The sequence below is a fragment of the Amphiura filiformis genome, chromosome 17 (genome assembly GCF_039555335.1).
Source record: "Amphiura filiformis chromosome 17, Afil_fr2py, whole genome shotgun sequence".
NCBI lineage: Eukaryota > Metazoa > Echinodermata > Ophiuroidea > Amphilepidida > Amphiuridae > Amphiura > Amphiura filiformis.
Genome location: NC_092644.1, coordinates 48,784,979 through 48,808,528, shown reverse-complemented (window position 1 = coordinate 48,808,528; position 23,550 = coordinate 48,784,979). Strand labels below are relative to the sequence as shown.

Sequence of the window (23,550 nt, the reverse complement as noted above, 5' to 3'; positions counted from 1 at the left end):
TATGATCTCAAGGGAAACTCATGGGTTAATCATAATTCCTCGGGTCTCAGCACTCTTATGTTCCCAACGGAGAAAGAGTCACGCTGAGCTAGCGTTACAGTTTTCATGTTTCGTGGGTTTATGAACTAGCGGACAAAAATCAAAGTATGATTTCTGTGACTATATTGATAAGTTGTAGCCTGTAATTTAAAATGGATTATGAAAAGAATTCATGTATAATGTTTGACGCTAACGGAGAACAAATAAATTAAAGAAAAATATATTTCATATGGTCTTGACGTTATAATGTACAAGTAGGCCTATATGACGAATAACAGTCTATACATGAACGTAAACCTGAACATTGATTAAAAAACCACCTGAAATTTGCTAGGGAATTGGGGGAAAGCGCGTGTTTTTTAGAATAATGCAAAAAAATATATGACGTAATTGTCTATGTCAAAATAATTGTTTTTGTTTTTCCTTTGTGTCCATTTCTATATGAATAGTCTGTATCCCTATATTATACTGGCCTTTTGCATGTTTGTGTGCTGTCTTGTCACTTTGCCTTTGATAAAGATCCTGCAAAGATCAAAGCTCAGGCCCCTAAAACTTCTAGATTTTACTAAACAGGCTATTTTTTGTGGATCAGGATAAGCAGTTCCCAACGCTTTAACTTCAAAATAATTGTAAAAATTAAAAAAAATGAATGAGGTTCTCATTTCCTTGCTTGCCTTTGAATAAGTGTTACTGATGAGGCTTTATGACCTTTACATTTTCAGACTCATGCACTAATTTTGAAATGTATCGCGATGACAAGTTCTCATTTCCTTTGGTGTTGATGACCCTTGCCCATTATCACCTTATCGCACCATCTTCACTCTTAGGTTCCTGCTAATGGCTCCATTCATTGCATTTTGTCGCTTTGCTAGATTCCTGAGTGAATTTCAGCTTTTGCGTGAAGTCGATTATTTCATTGCGGATATCGGTAAAAAAATATGAAAGATTTGAACCTGTCAACAACCAATCCAAGAAATATACGCTTTGCTTTATCAGTTTATAGTTCAGACGCAATGACACTATATATAATTAAGTCTTTCGTCAAGTTGCAAGTAAAACGTTACTAAGGACAGTTCCGCTTACATAATACTGTATAAACTTTCAATATTTGAAAACTTGAAATGCTGTGAAATAAATGTCTCAAATTTAATTGACATTCGTAAACTGAAAAAGAAAGATGCGAAGTTTAACATCAAAGGGCATTTAATACGATATTCATTAATTTTCGGATTTGGCCTTAGTCTGTATATATAACTCAAAATGGGCTACGAAATAGAGGTTCTAAATAGAACCTTTGTTGTCCTCTCAGGAGAACCATCCCAAAAAAAAAAAAAAGGTTCTTTGATTTTAAAGAACCGAAAACAGTTCTGATGTATCACATTTTGGGGCCATTTTCGATGGTTTTGGACCCATTTGTGGTTCTTTAGAGAACCTCTAAGGGTTCTCCTGAGAGGACAACTTTAGGACCTTTTAAAACCTTTATTTCTTAGAGTATATGTGCAATAAATGTTTCTTCACACTTCGAGATGGAATATTCGGGAACGTTTGTCCGAAGGGGCATTAGTTCAAAAAAGGGTTATAGGGCATTTTAGGTTAGAATTGCGGTTAGGGATAGAGTTAGGGTAAGGATTAGCGTTGGGATATAAGTTATGTTATAGGGTTATGGTCAATGTAATGATTAGAGTTATGGTTAAGTTTACGATTTGGGTTACGGTTAGGATACGATTTAGGGTTAGGATTAAACACCACCACCACCAACAACATGGGCTTACAAGTGTATTATAATACGGTTAGGATACGATTTAGGGTTAGGATTATAGGGCTAAAGTTATTGGTTGGGGTTATGGAGAGAGTGTGGGTTAGGTTGGGGGCAATGATTATAACGTCCCTTATTCGGTTTTGGGACTAATGACACTTGAGGAGTGAGAACTAATTATACCTGTAACCAAATATTCCTACATGTACTCAATCCGTAATACACTTCAATTGCTTGTCAGACAAAATAATTTTGTTATGGACAGTGGTTAGGAAACATCAATTATTTGCATATTATCTAAATCTAACCAAAGGAACACAACGAGGAATGGCAGTTATCAAATTTGACCAAAGTGTCCAATAACAGGACAAAAATGTCGAAAAAGATGAATTCAGACAAATTACGCGGTTAAAACCAACATACCATCTGCTCTTTATAAATTAAAGAGAAAGTAGATATAATTGTGTGTGTTTTTAAGGTAACTTTAAGACTCAGTTCCGTACAGATTATGATAGGAAGTACTGGGACATTTCAGTGTCTTAGACTTGTCGCATATTGTGGCGAGATAACAGTAATTATGACAGAACGGTTACATCAAATATCAAATCTGGATGGTTTCTCTGGCGAAATTATCCCATCAAATCAAAACTAGATGATATCTGTACGTAATAAAATCAACAGCGAATGGTTTCTGTACATGATAAAATGATAATAAAACAAATGTGATTTTACACAATCGTGCTCTGTGTTAATTCAAAGTCCTTGTTGAGAATCTATTTAGCTTTATGTAGTGACATTTTGGTCGTCTGCGTTCGATCAAGTTCATTAATATTGCGGTTATTTTAGCCGCAAAGTGCCAAATTTGTCACTCATTTATAATTCAAAAATCAGCCAATTCATTTGAGGTTAATCCTTTTGGGAAGTTTACTTGATTTTATTCTTATATTGCACAGGTTTTTATCATAAACATGCATGTCTACATAACAAATTTGTATATTTTGGCACTTTTGCATTGACTGAAACAACTTCCTTAATTCCTTAGAATACCAAAGTTCAGCTTAAAGAAAGTTCAGTTTCATGTTAAAGCAACATTAATCCCGAGCTATATACTTCAATAGAACATAGACATGCATGATTGTGTAATACTCACATTTTTTGTTTTATAGGTAATCAACATCTTTTGAGTCTACGAATTATTATTTTGTCAAAATTTGCTGTGTTAATAAAGATTGATTGAACAACTACACACGACCAAATCTACAATCTTTAGTGTTAAGGGGACTGTGCACTCTCAGAAATGCATTTATCATATATATAATACGTTCTGTAACTTCTTAATTATTCATTTATGTTATGTAAAAGTATGCATTTTTGGGAAGCAAATTATTCAGATTTCTTTTATATATCTTGCATAAGTAATTAAGAAGTTAGGGACCGTTCACAAACACTTGTAAGGGGGGGCCTGATGCACAAAAAAATTATCGCGAAAATTTTTCGGCTCCCCCCCCCCTTTACAGACCTCGAAAATTTCAGGGCCCCCCTTTTTGACATGAAAATTATGTGTCAACCCCATAGAAAAGCATATAAACTCAATTTTTTTCAGGAAAATGTGTGGTCATTTTTTTCAGGATGGTCAAAATGTTCAGGGCCCCCCTTTTTGCATCAGGCCCCCCTTACAAGTGTTTGTGAACGGTCCCTTATAGCACTTTTAATTAATGCATTTCTGAGAGGAGAGTGCACAACCATGTTAAAAAGTAAACGATTAGTTTGAATTTTTCATCTTAAAACTTACATTAGACCTATACTTGTTTCTGCATTACTATTTTGTCAAAATGTCTCCATATGGACCATTTAACATACATGTCAAGTTGCTTCAATTTATTAATATTTCCTTTTTATTCCTACTCCGATAAATTTAACATGTGCAACAAGTGATACTGATTATCCTGCCCATCTTTCATCCATTAATTCCAGATTTCATCTATACATCTATTCCAGATTTCACCCCATATCTTTTTATTTAATCTATTACAGACTTTACAACCAGAAACAGAAGCCATCGTAAAATGGTTACGAGAATACCCATTCATCCTGTCCGCTAATTTACATGACGGTGAATTAGTTGCCAATTATCCATATGACAAGAGTCGAACCCGTCACTATGACTATGCAGCTTCACCAGATGATGCAGTATTTAAGGATCTAGCAGAAACCTATGCTAAGAAACACAGGACAATGGCTAAGAGAAGACCGCCATGTCCTGAGACTTTAGGTTACTTCAAAGGAGGTATTACAAATGGGGCTGATTGGTACTCAGTTAACGGAGGTATGTATGTCTTGTCTTGTCTTGTAGGTGTACTGTCCCACGCCCCAAAGTCGGAGCTATTAACTTGGACAGGATCCTGGAACCTAGGATTGATTGCAGATATCTTGTCCTCTTCTGTCTGGGTTGTCTCAGTCTTCAGCACACTAGACATTGGACACTCGGTGGTGTAGCCAAGGGTGTGTGCATATGGACAGTCACCTCCCTGTGGGCTATCTATGTAGGATGCTGGCCAACGCGAAAGTTTAAACTTTTAAGCCTTTTGGACCATTTTGTCAAACTTGTCCCCATTGAAAGTCGCCTTTCCACCTTTAGCTCTAGGCCATCTCTCTGAAAAAGAACCCTAAAATTGAACTTCAACAAACACTGACAAATTAGCTATTTCCAAACATACATAATAAATTTGTCAGATATTTTCCCATTGCTATGAGATAAACAAAATTACCATTACCATATATATTGATGAATATGGTTAGATTCAATGGAATACATACAGTGGTGGTGGTTGTGGTGGGAGTTCCCTCAACTTCTCCCCCAATTTGCGCCACCAGTCAAAACCAAAATTAATCAAATATCCCAATTTTTGGACCAAAATGCCGAAGTTTCAGACCCCCCCATTTCCCTGGAAAAGATTGTCTGGTCCCTGCTGATATGGTGCAAGTTGCTTAACTTATTAGTTTTCTAAAATATATTGTAGCACGATTATGTTAAAACAAGAATGAGTATTTGCATTTTACAAATGGGTCACTAGAATCATTTATATTGAATAGCCATCGCAGTTGTTGGCTCTCATCGCCTGAATATCTAAGGCAAATTGCAAAGTATACAAAGCCAAAGATACCTGTAAGGAACTGTCAAGTGGTTGAAATGAGAATCATATTGCTGCAATTTACCTAAATTGTATCTTTAAAAGATCATCTGGAAAGGTTAAAAGACAATGTAATTACTGTATATAACTAAATTGATGTTTCAAACTTAAATTACCACATACCATTTTTACCCTCAATGACTAATTCTGATATATATTCCCTTGCTGACTCTCCACAAGGAAATAATCCATTTAAATCTATGTAGCAATATACCTAATGAACATGGATATGTGATTTCTGCAGAAACAAAATTGCAGATTGCTTATGATTGAATGGACTTTTTCAAATTTCATAACGCGCAGGGGGGATGGGAAACAGGAAATCGAGTTTCAAAGGCCTTATACAGGGTGTCCCTGAAAGAACTGTATCGTCGGCAGAATATAAATCATCGATTGATATTTGAATCTGCGGCAAGGTTTGAAAATGAGGGAGCTTTTTAAAATTCTTATATTTCAAGAACGGTGTGGTCAATTATCAAAATTCAAAAAGTATGTGATAGCTAATTTATTCCTCAACCACACCAGTTTTACTTATGTATAGTTGTGGCTTTAAAATACCCAAGCAATTAAGTTTCCAACGATACAGTTCTTTCAGGTTTTCTTTTTACTGTGGTCCACATGATGAAACATAAACTTCTCGTTGTATTTATTTTGTGGGGAAACAACAATTCTGCGGAGGGTTACATGAATTATTTTGGTGAATTTTGTGGAAATCAGGCAAAATCGTGCACACTTGGTAGTAACATGAAATATAATGACTGCTTTTATAATTCCAGGTATGCAAGATTACAACTACTTATCCAGTAACTGTTTTGAGATAACTTTAGAGCTTGGATGTACCAAATTCCCTCCTGAATCAGCACTCAAATCCTACTGGACAGCAAATAGACAAGCAATGATAGCATATATCCAAAAGGTAAAGGATTACGGGTATATTTACTAACAGTAACAGCCATATTATTTATTAGATATACACAACAAGATCCCTCTTCCATTGGGTACCAAAATGTGATGAATTGTGAGATGTTAATAAAAGATTTCATTAAACGAAAGAACAATTAAGTATCAGTGAGCTGCTGCTGAAGTACCAATGGTACATCATTAGTTTTTTGAAGGTTCCACACTGAACAATGCTGAATGACCCCTTATTTTTTGAAACATCACACACCAAAAGACCCTTAAAATCAGCACAGGTACATCACTTTCATATTCTAGTGCCCCCTCATGATGTATTAGTAGTATACACATTATGCTGTGTACCACTCCCCTAAATAATTGCTGGTTATGCTGACAACATGGACCTGGCGGGGTAAGGTGGTGTACCTGTGAGGCACCTTTTGTGTAACAAAGGAATCTGCCTGTGTATTATTTTGAAAATATTGTTGTAATCGTTATACATGCAATATGATTTGGTCATACATAATTTGATTGCTATGGTCAACTAATACTTTAAAAGGTACATGTTTGTCAATTAACTCTGATAAATACCACTCTAGTAGCTAAATGGGATTGTTGTTTTTTAGCATGACTCACTTGCAATTTTCTTCTAATGCAATTTTCCAATTACCACATACCTTGATTAAACTAAAGTAATCCTAGCATATCACAATTAAGATATTTACCTGGTATCTTCCCATATAAATGTCATATAAGTAATAGATTCTTAATAACAACAAATCTTTTAAAAAGGCATGGACAGTCCCGAGGGATTACCCTATATCTTAAAGAATATACAGATTATAGGAGAATAGAACCGATACTAAATGCACAAGAAATATTCTATATGGTATTATTTGTAATGGTAAATTGGTAAATGTTCCCATTTAAAAATAAAGTTAACAAAATGTAGGCCTAGATTTATTTATTGTTGTAAGAGAAGGAGATGTATTTCATTCATGTTTTGCATCAATGTTCAATTTACATATCTCCAGTTCCTTATAGCACAAGTTGTCTTATAAGTGCTATATAAATTTTACAAATTGCTTATGCAAACCAGTCATTACTTTTGACATATTATATAATGCACAGAAGTCTCGTTAAAAAGTGTGGTTCTTGAAATATAGGCTAACATAATATGGACATATTGTCAAAAGGAGAAGATTGGCTTTCAATCTAAAAGACTGTGTAGAGGAAAAGATCTTAAAAAGACTCAAATGTCTTGATACCAGATTCACTGTAGTTTGTCCTTTATCATTTCAGGTGCACCAAGGAGTTAAAGGTGTAGTAACCGATGTGAATGGCAACCCTGTACCAGACGCTATAATCCAGATTGCAGGGCCATCAATTGGACATGATGTCTTAAGTGGTAAGTATACAAGTGACTTGTTTGTTTGTTTGTTTGTTTGTTTGTTAGTGTAGTCATTATTGTTTTAGGTCACACATCTGTTGTAAGATCACACATCTGTTGTAAACTACCACATATAGTATAAAAGCATAAAGAGCCAAAAGTTTCAAACAGATGTTGGAAATAATAATTATAAAAACATATCACTTCCTTAAATGTTATAAACTTACTATAAAAATAGTAAGTTTGGGATTTTTACAAGAGCTCTTGCTAATGTAACTTCCTTTTACTCAATTGATGCCAAACACATGAATAACATTTACTGATAGACAATAATCAACCATTTAGGATAGGACCTTTGATTAAATAATTTGCTCCTCCCCTCCCCCAATGCACGATACAGGGAGAATAGGCAGATAGAGCATGCATAAGGTGACTTTATACACAAGGTCCAAGACTGTCGTTGGATTTTTTTGGCAACAGTTTGGAGTATCATGGAAGACATGACCTTAATCTTGCACATAGGGAATCAGGAGTCACCCATTCAGGGAACCCCATTTGAAATTCACACTCCCTGTCTGGGAGATTAATACCATGTCTTCCATAGGGGGTGTATGGATTTCAACTGCAATAGTCCAATAATTAGCCATCTCCACATGGGTGTCGACTGCAGACAACAAGTTTTTTACAAAATTTCAAGATTCACACATTTTCAGAATTTTACATTTTCATGGCCATATTTGGAATCAGCATGAAAAATGCATTAAAATGAGTACAAACAAGGCTAGTATTGGTCCGGTAGTTCTTGAGATAGCTCTTGATATTTTGAGAAAATATCTCAAAACATGGACGATTTATGTTGAAGCCTATGGCAAGCATGCAGAGCATTAACAGTCAACATGGTTTCGACTAACGACTGGTATGCTGTTGGATTGATAAAGTTGTCACATTTTTGTCAGGTGTGTCTGTGACTTCATCAGGACATAAGCTTGACAACATTTTTAATCAGGTGTACTGTTGAAACCTTGTAGATTGCTATATCATGAAAACCTCACAATGCTCATTTACTAAAACATTGCAACATTAGGTTGAACTATAGCCAATATAAAGTTGATTTTGGTATTGCAGTGAACTCAGAAAAGCTACACAAGTTGTCATCATATCTGTTACTAGATAGATGGAATAGTGTGCTATCAACACCAATGTGTCACTGTAACATCAATATCCATGATAGCTCACATAGTGCACTGTGGTGTAAGATACATCAGGACAACTGATAGCTGCCCTATGGATTATATTAACAAAGACATACATAACCAGTCTTGGCATTCCAAGAAGGGAAATACTGCATGGTCATTGACAATTTTGTGCCTGTTAGAGATAAAGCAGTATTAAGGACTGACTTGCATTCTGATTTCACCTGCCTGGTGCCTGCCCCATTGCTACCTCCTAGTTATGCCCCTGACATTATGTGATATTATATCAACAGATACAGAATTTTTTTACCACAAATTTGATGATTTTACTTAAGGCAGCTATATGTTTCTTTGCTATGGATATGTTTTCTTGCATTGATCATGTTGATGTGTGTGAACCCTGCAAGCATTGCTTTCAGCTTTCACACATTGCACATGTTGCATGTCAACCAAGTTTGAAATTCTTCACCAAATATCATAAGGCCAGAGATGTCAAGAGCTACTGTACCAATGCTATAGACATATTGCACTCATTAAAATTCATTAAGTCATATTACCTTTACATTTTATAATTATAATAGCAGTCAAGTTAGCTCAATCGATAAGGCATTCGACTATTGTGCAAGAGGTTGCGGGTTTGAATCCTGGCGGTGCCTATTACGCTCTCTAAAATTGAGTTAGCTTGAAATTCCCCTGGACAAGGAACTTACTGCTAATTGTCTTGTTGTAACCCGTACGAAACTCGGGAAGCTGATCCTGGTTGCGAAGGTAATTTGTGGAATGTCTAGGGTGTGCGCTCTTGAAGCAGCAAAGTCCTTGAATTGTTGTTATATGGTTTATGGAATGATGTGGGGTCGTAGTGGTTAGCAACAACCTGTAAAGTGTCCTGAGGCTTGTGGATCAACGTCTAGGCGTTGTGCCTGTGCTGTGCGTAGCGCACTATAAATCACTGCGCTTAAAAAAATAATAAAACCGTGAAATCAAACATTTTGTTTTGAAAATGCAAGGGGGACATAACTTTTACTCCAATGATACCAAGACTTGACATGCAGCCAGTGCAAATAGTGGCATATCCAGGACTTTTTCAGAGGGGTGGGGAGGGCAAGGCAAATTTCAAAGGGGGCAAGATTTCTCATGAGGGCAGCTGACCCAGGCTACGCCACTGCTTGCTAATAATAACAATATAATAGACCAACATTTGTAGAGCACAATATGTATCACAGATATGCCTTATTGCACTGAACAAACCCCAATCATGCCAATAGAAATATGCACACACTAATTAAATTAATACAATATATATGAGAAAGATTTCACTAAAACAAATAATTAATTACAACAAGAATAACAACTATGTACAAATTCTGACAACAGGTATTACAAATTAGGAAAAAAATACTAAAATATTAAAAGTAGCATAATTAATTTGAACTGAACCGAACTGAACCGAAATGAACTTATTAAAATAAACTAATGATTGGTTTGAAAATGCACTTGGATACAACACGGACACCTGTTTAACACCTTTGTCAACTTAACCTGAAACACCATTGGTTTGTTAAATGCCGGGGTTAAATGCTGTACACAGACTACACTGGAAATATTTTGGACAAGTTTGCAAGGAGAGTCAAGGAGAGTCTTTTTCCTGAGGGATAGACCTTACACTCCTACCCCTGTAAATCCCTTTACAATATTAAATCTCATGGAAGAGGGAATAAGGGACATGTCGTGATCCCATGCAGCCTCATCAAATCTCTGGCTACATGTTTGTGTGCAAATTAAAATAAAAGCTTCATGCAGGTTCATTCGCTTGGCAAAATATCATCAAATTTGTATCTGTGTTCTGCTGAAATGGATACATCACAGGTGCCTATGGGTGTAATCACAGATCCTGGATATAATGCAATATACATAATCATGCACAACTTCCAAACGCAAAATCAGAATCAACTGAGATTTTGGGAATAAACTTTTTCATGGATACCTACTGAAAACATACTATAAATAGAGGATGCTAGAATCACAAAATACTCCTTTAATGTTCTTAAAATAGTTTTAAATGCCCCAGTTAATGTGACCATTTGTTCCAAACTTATTCTACTCAAAGTATTTTAATCCCAAACACATTGTCAATTTCAGGATCAAAAGGATACAACAATATCACTTAAGGCTTGTACACACTGACTTAAATCTCCTGAGTCTTCACATTTTCTGTGGAAGTGTCATAGATTTCCACAGGGGACATTTTAAATTCTTTTCTATCTACCGGGGAAAAGGAAGACATTTACACTGATATATTCTAATGTTCCCAGGATAGCATGACTAGTTCATACATGGATTAACATTGGGGGATATGCTCTTATTACATAGTCATAGCTTAAAACTAAACTGTGTTTTAAGTCGAAAAGTGTAGACACAATAAAAGTGTTAAACTCTAAATTTGTGATGTCCATGCTCCAATTTATTTCCTGAATATAGCAATTTGGCTTTTTGCTAAAAATTCTTTAATATTTGCCCGAAATTGTATGAGTTTTACCAGAAATACAGAAATGTTGTGAATTTTGCCCATTGTGATTGTGGGAAAAGACTTTGTAAAGTTGCTAACAGAATTTTCTTGAAAAAAAATCTGATTTTTGCAAGAAAATCTTTTATATTTTGCCACTTTTGACAAACAATGTTAGAAAGCAAATCTTTTGTCAAAATTTGTGATTTAATGATAGGAAATATTGGATTTTACCGCTGAACACTGCTTGGCCGTTACATACCGACTTAAATCCCCTGAGTCCACACATTCGGAAGTGTCATAGATATCCATAGGGGGAATTTTAAATTCTTTTTAAGACATTTAAGACATGTAAGGTGATGTGTACTAATTAATGTTCCCAGGAGAGTATGACTAGTTTGTACCTGGATTAACATTAGGGGATATGCTAAAGCCAAGAATTTTCTGCTTTACAAATGCCAAATTCCGCTTTTCTCCGCTTTGTAATTTTAGCACATTTTTTGCAGCCCGGCCAATGTGACGATCATTGCGATGTTGCAAAGTTGGGATGGGTCATTGGGCATCATGGCTGCAATGGGAGGTAGGACAGGCGTTGTAATGGCAAATCTATGACTGATTTTACTTTATTTTGATGAATTTTGAAGACCCATTTCATTTAGTATTTTATTTATTTCTTTTCAATTGTGTTTTTTTCTTTATTTTTTATATTGTTTTCTCAGAAATGCGTTTTCCGCTTTACCTCCAATTCATGATTTTGGAATTTCCTGTAACGCTGAGAATTCTTGGCTTTAGGATATGCCTCTCTCATTACTGTGATTACAAAAAACTTGTTTCAAGTCTGAAAGTGTACAGACAATAAACATGTTTCTTGCCAAAAAGTGTGATTTTTGTCAGGAATTGTGATATTGTTGCAAGGATTTTGTAACATTGTTTGTAAAAATGTGATTTTTGCTCAAGAATCATTTTTGCTTCGCAACAAATTTGATTTTACCGTTTTTTAAATGAGTCTACACAAACCCTGAAGTCTGAAACTGTACAGACAATATATGCGTTTCTTGCTAGAAAGCGTGATTTTTGTCAGGAATTGTGATATTGTTGCAAGGATTTTGTAACATTGTTGTCAGAATTTTCTGGACAAATGTGATTTTTACTAAAGAATCCTTCATGCTTTGCAACAAATTTGATTTTACCATTTTTGAAATGAGTCTACACATCATAGTGTCATCGATATCCATCAGGGATATTCTCAATTCTTTTAAGACATTTTACTGATGTGTGCTAATGTTCCCAAGATAGTATGACTAGTTCGTACCTGGATTAACATTACAGGCATACAGTGTATCCCAATAAAAATTACCATATACTTTTATTTTGTTATAACTCCATAACTAGTACGTACTGAATCACAAAATTTAAAAAGACTATGTAGCACAATCCATATCCTATTAATTATATCAGTGCAAATAATTCAGAGGTTAGAGAAGCAAATGATTATGTAGAACATGTGTCACCATGCAATTCATTCCAAGATCAGATCGAAGGTGATGTGTTCCAATTATTAAATGTATAGTAGACTTATTTCATACATGGGAATAACATGCACTATGGACCACAATAGCCTCATCCCAATGGTATAGTTCAATAACCTTTTTTGTACCCAAATTTTCAAAGGTCATCCAAAGAATGTACAAATGGCATCAAAGAACTGTGCCCTAATAGATGAGCATGTTATGGATCCTAGTGATACAGGCATGCTCGCAATACATATTTATGACATTATGTTGCTTAGAACTAAAACATGGTCTTACGGTTACCAGAAATTGTTTAATATTTGCCAGAAATTGCCTAATTTCTACCAGATAAGCTCAGATATTTGTAATTTTTGCCAGAAAATATGTTATTCTTGAATAGTGTGATTTTGACAGCAATTGTGATTCTAGCAAGGATTCAAAGAAGGTCAATGAATTTTACCACTAAATTGGTTTTAAAAAATACCAGAAAACATACATTTTTATACAAATTTGTGATTTTATGTCAAGAAATTTCTGATTTGCCACTAAGCACTTGTTATGCTGTCACAAATTCTCTATGGCAGTGTCAGAGATATCCATAGGGGACATTTTAATTCTTTTAAGAAATTTCAAGTGATGTGTATAGTTGTACTAATGTTCCCTAGATAGTATGACTAGTTCATAAATGGATTACATTGTCATGGATTGTAACTCAACCATGTTTCACAAATTGTGAAAATAATTTGTTAAGTCCAGTGAATGACATGTTATAAACTTGCCTTTTTGTCAGAAATAATTTGGTATTACTAAAAAGTATGCAATTTCTACCAGCAAATATATGATGATTGCAAGAATTCTTACAAATATTTGCCAGATATTTTCTGAAAAAGTGTGGTTTTGCATGGAAATGTTTTGATTTTTTGCCAATATGTTGACATTTTTAACAAAACAATAACTGGCAGAAATCAGGTGAAGGTTTCCATAGGTTTTCCGTAGGTTTCCAAAACCAAATGAGCTGTTCCAATGAAAACCACACCCTCCTGCAGGAAGATTTCGTAATTCTATCCAAATTCAAGAGTTTAAATTATTCCAGATCCAATCATTTCTATTCATAAAAAGTTGAAAAGTTTGGAAGATTTTTGAATTTCAAACAAAAGTTACTAATTTGAGGTCAAATTTTGTCAAATTCAACTGGATTTGACACATTTCAACAACAATTTTCTGAATTTAACATCAAAGCTAGCAAATACTTACAACTGGGTTGAGTAAATTGAGCTGGGAGTGGCTTAGGAGGGAGTGAATTTTGATGGAATAGCCCAATGGCAAAAGCATTTTAATAGGGGGAATAGCTAGCAATCATACTTAAGTCATTTTTCCAAGGGTATCAAATAACAACAGAGGGAAAATATAGAAAGTTTCACAACAGGGAGGTATGTTGTTTTAGGTGCAAAATTTTTAATGACTGAACTTAATCCAAATTTGACGATGGGAACCAAACGTTGGAAAAAATAATTGTGCTGGCACTAACAGCTTTGGTTCAACTCACAGATCCTGTGTTCAATTCCTCCAATTAGTAGAAAATATCACACTATGGCTTTCAAAGAGAAGATAGCTTACCCTTCCCAGAATCCTTTGCAACATGATGCATCACCTCATTACCAGGATATCTCAAATGTCATCCTATTACTTTTTACAGGTTTCATACTGAGATTACACCAGCTAAACAAATCTTGTTAACCAGCGCTTTGGTTGCATCTCCACTTTTTCAGAATCCAAGGAAATTATTTTATTGGCATTCATACAAATATATTTCAACAAAATGGCACAAAACTTGAAAAGGAAGGGCTGAACTAACCAAGATCACCTTCTATCCCTCATGTCAAGGATATCATATAACAAGAAAGGGAAGAAGATAGCCTACCCACAATCACCATAGGAGTCATGTTAGTTTAGGTGCATATTTTTAGAATCACTCAATAGGATCAAATTACATAAGAATGATGAGAACAGATAATGTCGTCTGCCAGATAATTGGGCTGTCCCAGTTGAAGTCCACACTCCCCATGTGGAAAATTTAAAAAGGTCTTCCACAGAGGGAGTCATGATTTTCAAATGGAATTGGCTAGGGTTAATTATTTTGAAATCCATACTCTCCCTGTATATGGGTTTACATAATCTTCCACAACTGGAGTGAGTATTTAAAATGGATGGTACCCAATTGTGTATTCTACTTGAAACCCACACTCCCTCTGTGGAAGAATACAGCTAAATCTGCCACAGGGGGAGTGTGCATTTCAAATGGAATACTTATAGCCCAAAATGGAATAGCCTATTGAGTTGGCATCTCTACAAGTTATCAATTAGCAAGTACAGGATTGTTTTGAAAATGGTTCACAGATTAGGGAAGTTCAATGACACTTCCCTATCAATGCCTATGTGTCAGGATCATACTCAACATTTATTTATAATGTAAATAATGCAAAATTGTGATAGTAATACTATCTGCTGTAGGAATTCAACTATTAAAAAGGTGAGTGGTTTCATCAATTGTGATACCTCATTAACTCCAAAACATATATCTTTGGTCTGTAATTTTGGCAATAAGAATATGACATCGTAGATGGGTGAAATTAGGAAGATGTGCTTCTAATATCATTCAGCTACAAAAAGTAGCTATTAGTGAATAGCTCTAGTGCTATGGAATGTCTAAAACATATCGAGGGAGACATTAAAGGCTCTGATGTAACATCCTAGTTAAAAAAGAAAATAATCTAATTCTCGTTAGCTTCATACATCTTGTACATGACATTATGGTTTGTTGATTTATTTCAAATTCACCAGCTTTAAAAAAAAGCGCAGTGCAGTGATCAAAAGGATCATTTGCATATCATAGATCTACTATTAGCGCAAAATTACAAACAAACATAATATGAACCTTAGGCATCAAAACTAACATGCCTTAAACATGATAAAGGAAAACATTATTACCGTATTGCTTTCACCAACATATCTTATTTCTTTAAAAAAATCACACACTTTGAAAACTCTCGCTGGTGCAATTTGTCCGACCCCCACTGCCCAATCAGTACTACCGCATGCCTCCACAGATCAACAACATGCTCAAAATAACAAAAGACATAAATAACTATCAATATTATTGCTGCTTGGATTGACATTGACATATAATCTGTCAGGAGATAGGTTTACTAATTGTAATTATTGTAGGATTATCTGTCAGGGGATATGTTTACTGATTGGTAATGGGATATGATAGGAGTTATTGGGTGCATCAAAGCTGCATCAATAGGATGATGCGTGGCCAATAGCTGGACATTTTTATTTCATAGGGGTCTTATTTGTGCCTTTTTCAATGTCCACATTTGGAGTTAACATGCATGTGCAGTGGCGTATCATGGCTAGGCTGCTCTTACTCCGGGGGGCTAGATTAAATGTAAATTTAGCTGCCCCTTGATGTTGGCCCGAAGAGGTTGACCCAATATGTTACCAGCCAGGATGGCTCTCAAAAACTAAAGCTGTGAGTGACCCTGTTAGCGACAAAAAATGTCTAGTTACATTAGTTTTCAATAATTTGCCACCCTTTGCTTTAACAGTAAAAATTCATCTTGCCGTCCCTTCTGTCCTGCCCTTTTTTCTTTAATACTTGCCACCCCTTCATCTTCCGCAGCCCCTTCTTTTTTGCCGCCCCTTGACTTTATTCCAGGGTCTTGCGCCCCCAAAGCCCCCATAAATATGCACATGATGTGTACAAATATGCACAGACATTTATTGTACATGAATAGTATTTGATTCAGTTTTTAGTAAAATGTTAAAAATGTCCACTTTTACAGTAGAAGAATAAAGAGGAGACACTAACAAGGCACCTCAGCAGTGAGTCAGCTTAATAAGCAATAAATTGTCATATCTCATGCCATCCCTCCCTCCCATCCTCACTCCCATTAGACCACTACCTACAGGGCTACTTGGCTTACACAAGCAGTAAGAGTCTAGCTCACTGACAAAGCACTTTTGAATTCCCACTTAAATAGTCTTTTACACATATTAGAAATGAAGCTGCATGTTGGGTGCAAATCTTGTTCATCTTTAGTGCTGATGAGTCTGCGCATGAGATTAGCACTTTTCTTCCTGTAATCCTACTTAGTCTTTTACACAGTCATGTCTGACTGGCCCCACTATGTATTGGTGTGTTTCACCATTATGAAGATAGGTTTGGGGTGGAGACTAATTTTCAAATAAGATATACACCATAAATCTATGAAGACTTAACATGAGGATATCCCCATCATAATGTGAAGATCAAGGACATTTAAGGGTCTATATATCCTTAAGTATTTCAAGATCAGTACAAGGAAGTATATGGATTACTATATTAGCGATATCCAATATAGGGACATTAGCCAGACTTTCCCCCAGTGTCTTCTCCCCTGGGTCAGGGGACATAAGCCAGACTCTTACCCCTGGGTCAGGGGAAATTTGACAGTTCCCTTGCTTTGTAATATCACACCTTCCCACTTTACCTCTTAATTCTTTCATACTACTCCTAATTTTCTGTAAACAGATTATAAAGAGAACAATATTATAATTTCTTCAAAATAACTTGTCTTGTTTGAAAAGAAATAATTATTGAAGTAGTCTTCCATACACACCCTATGCACTTGAACTGTAATACAGTAGTCCATTAATTGTTGATATGACTTCTCAAATTGATTCAGGCCTGTACGCAGGAATTATTTGGGGTGGGGTGGGACTTCCAAAAAGCGGACATTTTTCAAATGAAAAGTGCACTTGTGCAGACTTTTTGTAAAAAGTGGACCTAACTCCCCCCCCCCCAATGCCATTTTCTGGACTTTTTGAATACCTTATCCCTAAAAGGTAGACCTTTTATCAATTTTCTCCCATTTTTGGACCTTTTTTATTGAAAAAATAGCAAAAAGTGGGGCTTTGTGGATTTTTTTTGGTGTATGTACAGACCTGGTCTGATGGAAGAGAGGCATCATCCTGTTCTGCTTTGTTTCTTTTGTTTCTGTATTTCCTTTCAAGTGCATTGCCATCATTGCATCCTTGGCTTGTTTTATTTATTACTTCTAAGTGACTTTGCTAACAAGTGACCTGTGCTAAGGCTGTAGGGGCTGATCATGTTGATTAATTATATGAACTAGGCCAGTTATGGTTTAATATGAGATAACCTACATTATAAATCAATTTAAACCATTGATATAATCGGTCAATAACTCTACAAAATACTAGTAATGTTTGTACGTAATAAACAAACATTTGCCGGCCACATAATTGATAATTTAGACTTTTTGGTGAATTTAGAACATTATTTCATTTCCAACCAATTTCAATTTTTATAATATATTTCACAAGATATTATCTTGTTTACTGATTCAATGTGTAACATAGTCTAATGTGATATGAGAACAGTGGTCATTGACAAAATGGTGTTTCTTTTAAAGCATACATATCACAAATTCGCATTAAATTAAGCGCCCATAATGTTTGAATTAGGAAATATGAAATATGTGTAGACAAACTAATCGCCATCACATTTTTTAAACCACATTTAGATGATCTCCAGCACATTTTTAAAACCACATTTAGCCTTAATATGTAAGCCAGTCAGCACATTTATACCTATAAGGTAAAATTATCACATTTATACCCATAAGGTTTAAATTCTGCACTGTTAATTAATTTGTTATCTCTTATGATCCTATCTCACTCAAGCAGAAGACATCACTTAACTATTGACCCATATAATATTCACCCCACACATCTAATTCCTGCCCATTCCTCATCCCATTATTATTGCCTACAGATATAGTGTCACTTCATCAACCCAGCATTTCCTCTTCCCCACTCCCCTTTCCCCACCGTAGGGAGTTTTCCTAACAAGCTCATTGCAGCCTCATTTCCTTACCATAACATATCCAGGGTGTAATGCAAGAATGTCCTATCTGCAATAGCTGCCAGATGCCATATGCGACAAAACAGAATAGCTTAGAATGCAGAAATTGTCAAGTTGTCTATAGGGCAGCTATTGCAGATAGGGTTTTCTTGCTCTAAACCCTAGATACGTTTCCATAGGATATCACAAGGTGAATATTTGACAGAAAACTTGGTGATTTTTATAGGGCAAAGGAAGTTCCTTGTCAGTTTTTGGAGTGCAGACAGATGCAGGAATATGCATAGGATTTTGTTATTTAACACATGTTGACAAAACATCTGAGGAACAGCGATAAAATCTTTAATAAAACACTCCATATTTAACAATGTGTGAAACATCATATTTTTGAGCACTCAATGCAATTATTCCAAGACATATTGGGGGGGTGGACAGTAATGTTGGATAAGGGGGTCTTTGATGCATGAACTCATCACAAAGTGGACTTCATGTGCATTGTGCAATAACATCAAAATTGTGGACTTGTATATCCAAACACCCCATATTTAACAATGTGTGAAACATCATATTTTTGAGCACTCAATGCAATTATTCCAAGACATATTGGGGGGGGGGGGGGACAGTAATGTTGGATAAGGGGATTTTTTGATGCATGAACTCATCACAAAGTGGACTTCATGTGCAATAACATCAAAATTGTGGACTTTTATCCACAAGTTTGTTAAATTTCCTATTTGGGGTTTATGGACACAAACTGTTTTGGACAGTTTACTCTGAAATTTGTATTAAAACAGATCACCCATTGCTTCCTTTCAAAAGATATAAAAATAGCTTTACATGACAAATCACAAGTAGCGTAAAAATGCTCATACTAAACAGATTCATCTAAGATTTCTCTGTATATATTAGAGCTCTTAGGCACCAGAAACAAATTTGTTCCATCTTTGGATCGAACCGTTGATGCAGCTTCGATGCTTGTAATTAATGAACTATCAACTAATTAATCAGAATTATTGGTAAATTTGTATAGGTCAATATTACATGCACAGATTCATATGGAAGCACAATTAACAATATTCATTGAATTGATTTCATGAATAATAAGGATCAACCAAGCACCGATGGTCGATCGAAAGATCAAACCAATTTTGTTATTGCCTTTACAAGCTTTATTACAGTTTTTTAGAGAAAATTTTTTCTTCATACTTTGGAACATCACATGCACAAGAACCGCAAGACCTACGAAGCCAAAAGAGCAATATTTCAATTTCTTACAATCTTCACAATGTGATATCTAATGATCTTTGAATGACTTGACTGAACTATATTAATAATCTTGTTGGTTTCCTTTTTCTTTTCCATTACAGCTGCTGATGGTGATTACTGGAGATTACTTCTCAAAGGATCCTACACCATCCATGTCTCAGCACCTGGCTACAAGACAAGCAGTGAGGTGGTGACTGTGCGCAACAACAGGGTCACAAGGGTCAATTTTGAACTGGCAACAGACACATGTGACAACACCAAATATAATTCAGTCAATGGGTACCTAATAGATGGACTATCAACAGCATTGAAACAATTAGGGGTGTTGTCTTCAGTGGATAGGGATGACTGCCAAGAAGAGATTGCTATTCAACAGACATTGCAAGCTAGGAATCGAATGAGAGCTATTCCATGATAAACTGCAAGGGACACATCGAATGAGAGCAATCCCATGATAATCTTCATGCATAGGAGTCCCATGATATTTACTCCCTGGTATAGTGCCATAGGGGCAATAATAGACCATGTGGTTCCTTCAAGAGGGCCTTTCTTCAGAGTACAAAACTAAAACTGACTGACTCTTGATGCAGTAGTTAAGCATGCGGCCTAATATAGGTCTCAGACTCTTGTGTTGATGATATCTAGGCCTCTGAACAATTGGCATGCTATAAGGTACCCTGATTGCTTGATGGAGTGATGGTCTATCAGCAGAGATATCTTTTCGAATAACTTTTCTACCAAATATGAAGACCTGCCTCAAGACTGCATCCTTTTGAGAGTGATCTGTTTGAGAGCTTTTGAGCTAGATGGTCCACCAGGGATATTTGAAAAGCAATTCTCTATGAAGTGTCTCAAGAACATGTTCATTCATGACAAATTTAAGTACTGACATAGAATATCATTAATGGTTATGAAATTATTGAATAATTTGAAATGCCTCCTGACAGAAGCGGTCCAGTAACAAGCACTTGTTTAAGGCCTCATGTAATCCTTTGGATGTCAGACTATTATAAGGTTTAGCGTATGGTCCTTATACATGAATGGTAATGGTAAATTATCATACTAATAGACAACAAACTTTACCTTGCCATGAAAAGGGCTGAACAGGGTTGGTACACAAAATGAAGGTGTTTGTATCAGCATTGATTTGCACAGAACTTAGTAAGTTTGAAGTGAAGACACAAACACAAACACTCTTTCTATATAAGCCAGCATGCTTATATAGACTTTTTAGATTGGCTTGAGCATTTTGTTTGAGCCTGGTCCCATCAGGACCCAAGTGTGTCTTTGCAATAATAAGCACAAGGGCATTAGCAAAACACACCACACACCACAGGTAATTTTGTCGCTGTAAATAATACAGCTCAGGAAAATACAGTGCTGGGAGTCCGGCTGGGAGCAGCAAGCAACAGTAAAAGCAGATGTATAGATATATGCACTTTGATCATCTGATCCTATATTGTAAGATATTTGTACCAAAAAAAGAAACCTATTAAAAAGGATGGTTTGATGCAAAATAACATACCTCAAAGTGAGCCTCATAACAAGGTGCTATGATTTATGCAAGTGATTGTAAATGTTCAAATCAACTGAGGTATTGAATAAATGTATGGAATTCTGAGATGTCATTATAATGTGTAAATACAGACTGAAAAGCACTTAAGTGGAATTATAAGCTTGTGACCTAGTTTCAGAGATAAATTTTGAAAGCAGAAGTGAGAACAAATTCTAGCGATGTTTCACTATTAAAGTTAAATGGTCTAAAGTTTATTTTGTTATTGTTGTTGTTGATAGGCCTGCTACCATAATAATTATGGTTTCATCAAATTTAATTATTTCTCATCACAACTGCAAACCACAGTTTGAAAAGTTGTCCTATTAACCAAAAACTTTGCTAAAATTTTGAAGTGTATTTTCTTGAAGGACAACATTGACTTTCCTTAAGGGGGTACTACACCCTGGCCAATTTTGTGCCTAGTTCTGCATTTTTCTCAAAAGTTATACGGCATTGGTGACAAATAAGATATGTATATTATAGGGGCAAGGACTGCAAGTCCTGCACTGAAAATTCAGCAACTCAAGGCAAGTAGTTATTGATTTATTGATCAAATATTGGTTTTCCCTCATTTTTGACTGTAACTCCACAACTGTTGTTTGTGCTGAAATAAAATTTCCAGTGCAGTAGTTGTAGTCCTTGCCCCTATAATATACATATCTTACTTGTCACCAATTCGCTATAATTTTTGAGAAAAATCCAAAAATAGGCTCAAAATTGGGCAGGGGTGTAATACCCCTGAAGGACAGAGAATTACCTAATATGTCACAGATCTTTGCAATTTGATCATATTTTCTTTGAGTTGTATTACACACTTTTGTTGTATATTTGTACAATATTAATCTTATTATGCAGAGAGATACCCATGGCGATCATTGTATAAAAACACATTTTTGTATTGATTTTCTATAATGTAAATAAATGTAACAATTGTGATTGATGAGATTATGACTGAAATTGGACTTTTCCAATTGAAATCCATACACCCCCTATGGAAGACATGACCTTAATCTCCCACACAGGGAGTGCAGATTTCAAATGGGGTTACCTAAATGGGCGACTACATATTTAAAATTCACACTCCCTGTGTGGGAGATTAAGGTTATGTCTTCCATAGGGTGTATTAATATCAACTGGAATAGCCCAATATTGGTCTAGTGATGCTTTAAGTAGATATTGGAAAAAGTATTTATGGCAAATATAAATAAAAAGTTTAATTTGTATATTGATTGTCATAACAACCGGTTATATGTTAATAAAACCCCAAGTGGTAGTGAAATTAAAACACGAAAAATCACTTTACTCCCACATAATTTTAGCAATAGAGGTTGAAAAACTACTTTTTGCATATTACTCACTGATTAATTAATAAATACAAAAATTAATGACCATAGAGGGTAGTGCCACAAACATGGGTTACATTTTATGCTGTTTGGTATATCAGTGACCCCTTTTTCTACACTAATTTTGGCATATGAATGGCTATTAAAAAATAAATTCTCAATTGTTTTTAAAATTGCTCAATTTTGCCTCATTGTAGCATAAAATTGAGGGAAAAGTTGTAAAAACTTGTGCTAATTTGTGTTAACTTTAGCAGAACGATCAAATATAAATTCAGCTTTAGTGAGCTGTACAAGAACCTCCCAGCTAAAATGACTTATGAACGGTCCTGAAGAATCTGCTATTAATTTGGTTGGTGTTTTTGTAAATTCAAAAGCATAATTAGTACATGCTTTGGTGAACGTTTTTAAATGCAAGGCCTAAATAGGCGTCGCTCAGTATAATTAAATGTTTTAACCCCATTTGCACTACAGCAAAATATCAGACTCTAAGAACTATTTTGCTTTATCACAAAGAGGACTATATCCAGGCCTGTATGTAGGATTTATTTGGGAGGGGGGATTTCCAAAACAAAAAGTGAACCTTTCTGCGCAGAAGTTTAGTAAAAGGTGGACTTAAATTCTAACAGGATTTGACTATACCTGTAATTTATAAGAAAATTTGAACCAAAAAATCATTGTGATATATTTAAAAATGGTTAAAATTATTTATTGTAAGTAAATTAACATATTTTGATGTCCCCTTCCTTGCATGCATATATGGCTGTTCCATTTAAAATATACACACCCCTGTGGAAGATTTCAATGCATTTCTAAATTCCAGTTACTCTGTATGTTCAATCTAGCTGGAACTAGTTTTATGTTCAATTTGTGTTCAAAATTGGTAAAATTGATAAAATCTGGTTGAATTTTGTTGGTCTTTGGATTAATTTAAACTGTTGAATTTGGTTGCAATTCCAAAATCTTTTACAAGAGTGTGTGGA

General features: G+C 35.2%; 1 protein-coding gene across 1 annotated transcript in view; it reads left to right on the top strand.

Annotated features, from left to right (window-relative positions):
- The window catches only part of LOC140137905 (carboxypeptidase E-like), a 90,005-nt gene extending 68,569 nt beyond the window's left edge, over positions 1 to 21,436 (top strand). Inside the window, 4 exon segments of the mRNA XM_072159712.1 lie at positions 3,830 to 4,121; positions 5,763 to 5,902; positions 7,186 to 7,291; positions 19,774 to 21,436. Of these exon segments, the coding sequence (XP_072015813.1) occupies positions 3,830 to 4,121; positions 5,763 to 5,902; positions 7,186 to 7,291; positions 19,774 to 20,087 (852 nt within the window). The 3' untranslated portion in view covers positions 20,088 to 21,436.
- Positions 21,437 to 23,550: the final 2,114 nt, after the last annotated feature.